The sequence below is a fragment of the Scardinius erythrophthalmus genome (genome assembly GCF_964197995.2).
Source record: "Scardinius erythrophthalmus genome assembly, chromosome: 24".
Lineage (NCBI taxonomy): Eukaryota > Metazoa > Chordata > Actinopteri > Cypriniformes > Leuciscidae > Scardinius > Scardinius erythrophthalmus.
Window position 1 is genome coordinate 8,368,282 of NC_138244.1, and position 10,783 is coordinate 8,379,064.

The 10,783-nt window shown below is 35.9% G+C and overlaps 2 protein-coding genes across 2 annotated transcripts in view; both read left to right on the forward strand.

Moving 5' to 3' along the window:
- Positions 1 to 9,877, forward strand: part of dgkzb (diacylglycerol kinase, zeta b) — a 29,984-nt gene extending 20,107 nt beyond the window's left edge. Inside the window, exons 15-33 of the mRNA XM_081356682.1 lie at positions 91 to 169; positions 282 to 337; positions 440 to 502; positions 705 to 778; positions 1,104 to 1,215; positions 1,284 to 1,483; positions 1,574 to 1,674; positions 1,798 to 1,877; positions 2,566 to 2,635; positions 2,800 to 2,840; positions 2,930 to 3,114; positions 5,138 to 5,242; positions 5,622 to 5,699; positions 5,798 to 5,829; positions 6,345 to 6,394; positions 6,490 to 6,610; positions 6,689 to 6,725; positions 6,840 to 6,939; positions 8,291 to 9,877. Coding sequence (XP_081212808.1) covers positions 91 to 169; positions 282 to 337; positions 440 to 502; positions 705 to 778; positions 1,104 to 1,215; positions 1,284 to 1,483; positions 1,574 to 1,674; positions 1,798 to 1,877; positions 2,566 to 2,635; positions 2,800 to 2,840; positions 2,930 to 3,114; positions 5,138 to 5,242; positions 5,622 to 5,699; positions 5,798 to 5,829; positions 6,345 to 6,394; positions 6,490 to 6,610; positions 6,689 to 6,725; positions 6,840 to 6,939; positions 8,291 to 8,407 — 1,701 coding nt within the window. The 3' untranslated portion in view covers positions 8,408 to 9,877. The remainder of the gene's footprint in view (positions 1 to 90; positions 170 to 281; positions 338 to 439; positions 503 to 704; positions 779 to 1,103; positions 1,216 to 1,283; positions 1,484 to 1,573; positions 1,675 to 1,797; positions 1,878 to 2,565; positions 2,636 to 2,799; positions 2,841 to 2,929; positions 3,115 to 5,137; positions 5,243 to 5,621; positions 5,700 to 5,797; positions 5,830 to 6,344; positions 6,395 to 6,489; positions 6,611 to 6,688; positions 6,726 to 6,839; positions 6,940 to 8,290) is intronic.
- A 707-nt stretch (positions 9,878 to 10,584) lies between these two features.
- The window catches only part of mdkb (midkine b), a 4,298-nt gene continuing 4,099 nt past the window's right edge, over positions 10,585 to 10,783 (forward strand). Inside the window, exon 1 of the mRNA XM_081356617.1 lies at positions 10,585 to 10,780. The gene's annotated coding sequence lies outside the window, so the exon portion shown is untranslated. The remainder of the gene's footprint in view (positions 10,781 to 10,783) is intronic.

Here is a 10,783-nt window from a genome sequence, read left to right on the forward strand (position 1 = left end):
CCATCCTTCCAGCCTCTCCACAACAAATCCAGTTTTTGTGTTCAAATGAATGGTAAGGTAGAGCTAATGCCTACTCCACATCTGTTTCAGCTTCCCATTGACGTCTTCAACAATTATTTCAGCCTCGGATTTGATGCGCACGTGACATTGGAGTTTCACGAATCCCGAGGTGTGTCCACTCACTCGTGTGATTTGAATTTGGTTTATAAAACGAAAGTTTGCATATATAAAATCAGTGGTTTGTGAAAGGATTCAAACAGACATTGTTTTGTTTTTCTCAGAGGCTAAACCAGAAAAGTTCAACAGTCGACTTCGCAATAAAATGTTTTATGCAGGGGTGAGTGTCTGTCCATTAAAGTCATGTAGATATTTCAATTTTATTCTTTGTGTACTGTGCAAAATGTGACGCATGTGTTCAAATACATACGCTCCTCTGCAGACAGCCTTCTCAGACTTCCTAATGGGCAGCTCTAAAGATCTGTCCAAACACATCAGGGTCGTGGTGAGTTGACTTTATTTATATATACACTTTTTGGGTAATATGACCCAAGTGCTTGAAACTGACTCAATTGAGTCTAATTTAAATTTGTTAGGAACCAAGACCATTTGTCAAAACCTGTAACCGGTCAAAACTTGTTATATATATATATACGTATACTCAAACTACACAAAGGCCTATGGTTTGTTTTTCATTTTCTGTCCAGTGTGATGGTACTGACCTAACCAGTAAAGTGCAGGATATGAAACTGCAGTGCCTCCTGTTCCTCAACATCCCCAGGTAAACTGACCTGAAACGGAACTGTGCAAATATATTATGTAACTATAAGAGGACGTATGATAATCCTGGTATTAATTCGTGTGCTATTTGATATAGATCCTCTTTGTTTTTTCATGTTTGGTATTGAAATTTAAATCCTAGTGACGTCAAATTTCATACCGTTGAACCGTTACAGGAAACTTGGCCTGAAAACCTCATTATAAAAGAGATTCCAAGTTCCAAATTATGTTTATTCCGGGATAAAATATAATCTAGACATGAGAAACTAGACTATAGTTCGTTAAAATGAGATTATCCTGACTGAGCTCGGCATTATGTTCTGTAGATATTGTGCTGGGACGATGCCATGGGGGAACCCAAGTGAGCACAATGACTTTGGGCCACAGAAACATGACGACGGGCTCATCGAGGTCATCGGCTTCACCATGACCTCTCTGGTGAGTGTCACTGCATTTGTCCTGCATGAATCCACGAATCCATCTAAATGTTGCTGCTCTTTCTGTAGGCGACCCTGCAGGTTGGAGGACACGGCGAGAGGCTTCACCAGTGTCAGGAGGTGATCCTGACCACCTTCAAACCCATTCCTGTGCAGGTGGATGGAGAGCCCTGTAGACTGGCTCCATCCGTCATACACATCACTCTCAGGAACCAGGCCAACATGCTGCAGAAGACCAAGAGAAGAATCTCTCTACCACAACTGTATGAGTCAGTACAACCCAACCACATATCTATCTATCTATATATCTAAACTTCACTCAATCCTAGAGGAAATCTGACTGTTTTTTCTCCTCATAGTCAGCAGCCCATGCCAGAGAAAGTGCAGATCCAGGTGAACCGCATCAGCATGTGTGATTATGAAGCTCTTCATTATGATAAGGAGCAGCTCAGGGAGGCCTGTGAGTATCTCTTCTTGTTTTTCACAGCTTCTCATGCACTCCTGAAAAAGCTTCTGCTTTCAAAACACGACTTAATTTAAATCAATCCTAACTTATCTTTCCTCTTTTCTTTCTCCTTGTCAGCGATTCCTATGGGGATAATTACAGTTCCCGGGAACAGTGATTTGGAGACATGTCGGCTGCATATCGAGAAGCTACACGAGGTGCTTTTCAGCTTGTTGAATGCTGGTTAGAAAATGTGCCAACTGGCAGATTTGGCAACGACCTCCTTCCTTATTTGCAAAAGTAAAGGGGAGGATCGGAACTCTCAAAGTTTGGCTTCAAGTCAAAATGAAATCAGAACTGAGTCCATTTGCTTTCAGATATAATAACTTGCTCCACCTCGAAAATGACTTTTCTGGTCTCCCGTTTGGCATTCAACAGCCTTTTTTTCTTTCACGATTCAAATCCTGTCCTCCAGTTTTTTTGTTCTTGAAAATACTTCTTCATTTAGAAATGTAATAACTCAATAACTCTGGTAAAATGGGTTGCAACGGCAACTTCAACATAGTCATACTCGGATAAATAAGAACACTTCTGTGTTGATGCCACTCCTTGGAAAGAAAATGAATTTTTATTTCATTTAGCTTGAAAGCTGTTTCCTGTGGCGACATTGACACGTCTCTGAAACACAAATTATGTGTTTTACCCCTAAGAGTCGCAAGTTTCCGTTTTAATTACAGCCATTCGGGCCATGTGATATTGTGCATGTGAAACCCATTGCACGTTGACTTCCTGTTCAATTACAATCAGAAAAACACATTGTGACTAATTGAACTCACACAGTGAGGCCGGTTTGGACAGGAGCCATTTTTCACTTGCACTTTCTGTTTTTCCTCTCTGTCTCTTTAGGAGGGGGATGGTATAAATACAGACACACTCCACATGCCAAAACTTTCACCAAAATGGTGCTTCCTTGACTGTAAGTAGTGCATTTCAAGCTTTACGATATATATATATATACGCTTTATGATATATAACTTAGGCTTTTTATGTTAAATCATATATGTGAGAATCACTGGTCTTGACGTTTCCGAAACTTTTAAGTGTGATTTTCCCCATTTTTCCCCTCTGGTTTGATTACAGGTACGACTGCAGACCGCTTCTACAGAATAGACCGCGGTCAGGTACCTACGAAAGGAAACTTTGAGGTTTTACATCTGTGTTACATGTCACACTGTTCCTTTTTACCCTACAGCATTGCATATCTCTGCAGGAGCATCTAAACTATGTAACGGAGATCTCCCAGGATGAGCTTTTCATCCTGGACCCGGAGCTGGTCACCAAGGAGACGGTGGGCACGTCGCCCGGAATGCCGGGGGCGATGGAAACTGTTGGGGGATGTTCCAACAGCTCAGACCAGTTTGCTTTCCCTGCCTGCTCTCCTTCTCCTCTGTGCAGGTAGATCGGAACGAGACACTTCGGATGACAAAATGTGTGGTTAAACTTGATCGATTCGTGTTGTTAGGGCTGCAAACAGCTTTTGCACTGTCTCAAGATGCAATTTTATGTCGCTTTTTACTTTGACAGATCATTTTAACACTGTAGTCTAGCACAGTACATGCGTGGGCAGGTTTTGCTTCGCCTGTGGGCATGAAATTTCTGAAAATGTCCCCAGAAGAACAGCAAAGGCTCGCTAAACCACCTTGTGAAGACTTGCTCGCAAAAGCAAGTCTTCATTAAGGAACTAAAAAAAAGTGTCTTGCTATGAATTTCTTTTTAATTTTGCCAAAAAGTGTTGTAGATTTAGCATGATTCTATATAATTATCTTATAATTTCCTTATATTATGAATAACAGATGTGAATGCACACCAGAAAGTATGATGGTATTATTATTATGTTGTTGTTTTTTGTTTTTTTGGACAATAACAATAATATACAGTAATATAGTGGGATCTGAATATCTGAGACCAATAGAAAAATAATAATTAATTTGGCATTCTTTTTTTAATTTCATGCATTTTTAATGTAATACATTTTAATTATAATTAAATATTTATTTACTAGAAAATGTTTAATATTAATAAAATAAGCAATGATAAATATAAATGTTAATAATTATAATAAAATAAAAAATATCTTAAAATATTAAACTATACTTTATTATATACATATATATTTATATTAGAAAAAAAGTTTATATAAATACAGTAAACTATTGTACAAAATATTTACAAATATAATCATTTATTTTTAATTCTTTACATATGAAAATATATTTTATTTGATCTATTTTGTATGTAAAATATTTTTTGCATAATTTAGGAAACCTTGGAACTGACATATTACAGAATATATTTGAATTATATGTTTATATTTGTAATAGTTTATTGTGTGTGTGTGTGTGTGTGTGTATATATACATGAAATCATGTTAATATTAACACAGTAAACAATTATAAATATAAAATAATATAATACATTATTTTAAATTATTTAAACTAACATATATTTTATTATATTGTTTTATATTATATATTTTATATATAAAATAATATGAGGATAACAATTTAAGTAAACAGTTGAACTGACATTATATGATTTCTGATAATTATGTTTATGATAATTATATTTGTAATAGTTTATTGTATTAATAGTACTTTATATATATATATATATATAATTTATTCATTTATTTATATGAAAACCTATGTTCATATTATTACTACTATTAATATTAAAAAATGTATAATTATAATAAATTATTTAAACATTAAAATATTTTTTATATAATAAAATATATTTTAATGTTTAAATCATTTATTAAAATGAATAATTATATATAATAACTATTTTATTTTATTTTTAGCAGTATACAATAACATTAGTATAACAATTTGAGTAATATGTTTAACTGGCATGAATTTCAGAATGTTTTACTATTTAATAGGTCCTAAATACATGCATATATCGAGAAGCTTGAGTGTCTGCAGTAAATGTGTAACACTAGACTGAACCGAACGCGTTCCTTCCTGTTTGAAAATGAAAAATGACAGTTGCTCATCAGCTCGAGTCTATTCCCTCAGGGCAAGTCTTTTAGTCTGTGTATTTGCGTGCGCATCTGATGGCGAGACCGAGAGAGTGAGAGACGGTGACGTTTTTGTGCCAAAGTCTACTGTAAACACGCACAAATCTGTGTGTTACTAAAATGTGAGTCCATCCAGGACAGGACAGCCCCTCATAAAGGCCCCTGCTATTAAACACTCATTTATCCGTGTTTACATTCCCCCTCCCCCTGCCTGACACACAGCAGATCGCTGAGAAAACACACCCCATCTGTCAGACCTCATTGTAGCGCTTGTTCTGTTACAGTGAATTATACATATCTCACAAACAATGAGTTTCCCCGCCCCCCACGCGGGAGGACAGCATTGTAAACACATCCACCTCTCTGTTGTCTGTCCATCCCATCATGCTCTCGCAGGGTTCATCAGACGCATGCCGAAGGCCAGGTGGAAAGTGTGAACCCGGATAGTGACCCACACATGCAAAGCGATGCAGAGAACCCCTCAAAGCAAGGCCTGTGCAGGTACAGCTCAAACCCCGGGCTTTGGGCTTTAATTGGGTTTAGATTATTTCCATGAGAACCATAGACACTATATGTATTATATTACGCCATGGTGTTTTTTATAGAAAACATCATTACTAAGATAACCATGTGATCTATGTGATTCGTTGAGACTCTCTAATGCCCATCTGCACCAGCCCTTACAGAAAAGTACTGTGGCGGTACAATGATACCATGGTACTTTGATATATATACTATGATACTGAATGACTACCATATCCATATGTCTGCATTGCACCATAATAGTGTCATTTTTTGTTAGCGAGAGGGCAGAAGATATCCATTTTTAAATGAATATCTTACATAAGCTTGTCTTTGCCCAATGTCTCTCATCTTGAAGGAGAGGAGCAAAAATGATGAATATCGTTCAAACACGTTCAAACACATCATGTGATGAGGACTCAGTGAATGTGCCAAGGTACATACAATATTTCAGCATTATCGCTGGTGAGACACACAAATGTAGTCGTTTTCGTTCATGAATCGTGGTATTAATATTCAACTTTAATTTCACAGGTTAGATTCTGCCTGGAATGACAGTGATCAAGGTACATACATATATATGTGTGTGTATGTATATATATATATATATATATATATATATATATATATATAATATTTCAAATATGATTTTACTATAAAAATAAAATATATTATAAAGTATAATTCTATATATAATAAATATATTATAAAATTATATATATACATCTGTAATTAACTAGACTAGATTAACTACAACTAGAGTATATAGTAAAATGTATTAATTTTTTTTATTAATAATACAATAATCGTAATAGTTTAATATTACTGATATTAATAGTAATAATATATTTATAACTATATATATATATAATAATTATTACATACACATACACATACTCATACATTTTCTATAATTACTTGTTCTATAGATATACTATAATTGTATTTATTTATTGGAAATGTTTTATTATTAATACAGTAAAATGTTAAAAATATATCATATATATATATATATTCACACATTTTCTATAATTAATTTAGTACAATAAAAGTGCTTATGTTTTTTCCAAATTTCTTTCAGAATCAATAGATTTGCTCTTTGATGCCGTGAAGTGTGACAACATTGACAAGGTATTCATAAACTAAGGTATTCAGCGCATTATGATACATTAGTGCTGTGCGTTGCCAGAGCTGATGGACCGTTTCTCTGCTCATGATGTTCTCAGCTGGTCCAGATGCATGAAGAAGGGGTCAGTCTCTTGGTCCAGGACCGTTTCGGCTGCACCCTCCTCCATCACGCCGTCGTCTCCGGCAGCAAAGACATTGTGAAGTATCTCACTGATAATGGTGAGTTGGTTGGACTTCATTCTTTGACTTTGACTCTGGTCACGTTTCTAATTGTCTCTGACTGTTTTTGGGGAACAGCTCCTGCCTGCATCCTGGATGTGACGGAGAAATCAACGTAAGTAGTGCTGGAGCATCTTAGGCTTCTTTTACTCCATTTCATTTGTGGTTTGGATTTGAAACAGCCAAAGGTCACGAGCTGTGTGTGTGTGTGTGTGTGTGTTGTCCTCAGAGGAGAGACGGCTCTACACAAGGCTGCTGCTCTGTGTCAGAGGACGATCTGCTGTTATCTGGTGGAGGCTGGAGCGTCCCTCATGAAGACTGATCTACAGGTGACCACACGCGCATACCTCACTGTATTTCCTTTCATTTCCTTGGATTCTTTTTAAATACTCCAGAGAGGGAGGCCATTCTCCACGGCAAAACAGTACAAATATCTATAATTGCAAAATTTTCATTATGATCCATTCATTTATCTATATCCATCCATCCATTTATCTATATCCATCCATCCATTTATCTATATCCATCCATCCATCCATATATCTATATCCATCCATCCATCCATATATCTAAATCCATTCATCCATCCATTTATCTATATCCATCCATCCATCCATTTATCTATATCCATCCATCCATCCATCTATATATCCATCCATCCATCCATCCATCTATATATCCATCCATACATCTATTTATCTATATCCATCCATCCATATATCCATCCATCTATATATCCATCCATCCATTTATCTATATATCCATCCATCCATCCATTTATCTATATATCCATCCATCCATTTATCTATATATCCATCTATCCATTTATCTATATATCCATCTATCCATTTATCTATATATCCATCCATCCATTTATCTATATATCATCCATCTATATATCCATCCATCCATTTATCTATATCCATCCATTCATCCATTCATCCATATCCATCCATCCATCTATATATCCATCCTTCCATTTATCTATATATCCATCCATCCATCCATCTATATATCCATCCATCTATCCATCCATTCATCCATTTATCTATATCCATCCATTCATCCATTTATCTATATCTATCATCCATCCATCCATATATTTATTTATCTATATCCATCCATCCATCCATCCATCTATATATCAATCCATCCATTTATCCATCCATCCATCCATCCATCCATCCATCCATCCATCCATCCATCCATCCATCCATCAATTTATCTATATCCATCCATCCATTTATCTATCCATCCATCCATTTATCTATCCATCCATCCATCCATTCATCATCCATGTATCTATATTCATCTATCCATCCATTTATCTATATATCCATCCATCCATTTATCTATCCATCCATCCATTTATCTATCCATCCATCCATCCATTCATCATCCATGTATCTATAATCATCTATCCATCCATTTATCTATATATCCATCCATCCATTCATTTATTTATATCCATCTGTACATCCATCCATGTATCTATATTCATCCGCCCATCCATCCATCCATCCATGTATCTATATATCATCCATCCATCCATTTATCTATATCCATCCCATCCATCCCATCCATCCCAGCAAGAATTTGAATAAACAAAAACTGGCAAAAAAATGATAAAAAATAAAAAATAATTTACATTTTAAAAACCGTCTTTCCTTCATCCTGCAGGGTGACACTCCAAAGACGTACGCGGAGAGAGCTCAAGACCTCGAGTTGGCCGAGTACCTGGAAAACCGACAGCACCACCAGATGATCCAGAGGGATGACCATGAGACGGCTGTGTGACCGACTTCCGACCGCCACCAAACAGAGGCGTATCCCCGTCTCTCCCGTGGCCGGTTTATCCGGGATGGCCACATGTTAGGGAAGCTATGAGGCAGCATGTGTGCGGAAATTAGTTCGTTCGCTCTCTGTATTGATTGTAATGCCAAAAAGACAGTGTTTTCATGTTTCAGAATGCATGAGTTTGCTACGTCGCGTCCAGCTTTCAGGCCGTGCAAAGCCGCACCGTTCTGCTCCTTAAGACACAATGTGCAACATTTTGGGAATTTCAGGGCTGAAGTACCATGTATAAAAGTGGCTTTCACTGAACTACTATAAAGAAAACCAGATGAACCTCATGTGAGATTAACTGCAGAGGTTTTTTGCTGCTTCTGATTACATTTACATTTGAATTTTAAAATTCTGATCGCATATCTAATAGTTTTACAGAGTTTATTTTCCACTGGAAACTTCCTTTAGCTTGGCTTCCACTTCACGTGTTTGTTCTGATCGGAGATAGACGTTGTTTTCATAACCTCCTGTGTTTAAGAATGCTTCCTCAGCTGTTGCTTACGGACAGTTTCTCTCTTTGTGGTAAATGCTTGAATTTCCTAAAAACATTCCATTAATTACTACTTTAGATTGCATTAAATCAATTCTGTATTCTCCTTATATATTATAAATCGTAATCATTTGTTAGTCGATAGATTTGCCTTTGGTCATTTTATGACCAGAAATGTACGCCTAAATGAATGAAGTTTCTTTCAGGAATGGGATCATATCTTTTAAGGTCGATTGTTTGCACTGACTGCTGTACTTTTGGATTAAAATTTCTCACCAGTGTGATTTTAGGTCATGCAGCAACTTGAACTTGTTAGTTTTGGCTTCCAAGCCAAATGGAGCACGTTAGTTACACAGAAACATAGTTTTAAGGCTTAATCCTGAGATATAAATCACATTTTCAGTGACGAATGGAGGAAACTAAATATGAGTTTTCATGGGTTTTGCATTGGTGCATTACAGAGTTATATATATTTATGTCATCGTCTGCAGTTACAAGGTTTAAATTCCTTTGTATTAAACCGGGTCACTTTATGTACATGTAAAATTGACTAAATGCTTGAATAATAACAGACAGGAAAGCTGGTCTTTTTACAAAGCAGCCATTTGACGACATTGTGTTGTCGGCATTGCCATAGTGTGTTTGTGGTGAAATGTCATTATGATAGAAAATGTATTTTGTCAGTGCTTTGTATGAGTTGCTATGCAATTCGAAATAGATGATACATGTATATAATCTGTCAAACATTTTAAAAATGTGTGAACAATCTGTTCCGACATAAAGGTCTTTAATTTGTATGTGATATGAACTTAGATAATGCTTTATTTATAAGAGTAGATAAGAGTTTTGTTAGAGGATAAGTCATGTATTTGTTCTTGGGTCTGGTTTGTTATTGTCTACCTGGGGGAAAAAAAGGAATAAATAAAGTCTTTAAAAACAAGTTTGTGTATTTACTGAATGTACTTTTTATTATAGGGTTTAATTGACTGAGGATATTTACATATGAAGTCTGAATACACATCCGTCATCCTCATTACTCTCTCATTCTCTTATCGCACAGTAATGGCGTCTTTTCAGGGTTTGGAGCGCCGGGTGGTAAGCAGTGTATAATGTTGAACTGTGCCTCTCCCTAGGAGGGTCTTTATGTCTGGATGAGTTACCGGCAATGATGGATGTGTTGACATTTGTGACTCATTTATCATTTCGGAGATAAGGTTATTGTTTTCTCTCTCCTGCTCCAGCTCTATTTCTGGAGTAGGGAAAGGACATAAATCAGTTTAACCTCAGTTCGACCTGCTTATTTTAACTTTGGGAGATCATGTGTTAAGTCAAAGAAACATTCACACAAGTTCATCTGAACAGAGAATCATTGGAGAAATAATATTTTTTTTATAGCACATTTCAAACACAATAGTAATTCAAAGTGCTTAAAACTCCACACAGGGACAGAATAGAAAAATAATGAAATTAAAATTAAATTTTAAAAATAATATTTATGAAATTTTATACAGGTATTAGATTATTAGATTAAATAAATTAGAGGAAATAGATAGATAGATAGATAGATAGATAGATAGATAGATAGATAGATAGATAGATAGATAGATAGATAGATAGATAGATAGATAGATAGATAGATAGATAGATAGATAGATAGATAGATAGATAGATCAGAGTACGTTTCGTCTCAAATGTTAATAGATCCTTCGTAGACTTAGAGAGAGAGAAGAGAGAGACTTAGAGAGAGAGAGAGAGAGAGAGAGAGAGAGAGAGAGAGAGAGAGAGAGAGAGAGAGAGAGAGAGAGAGTGCACAGCTATGCGACCAGCTCAAACTAGTT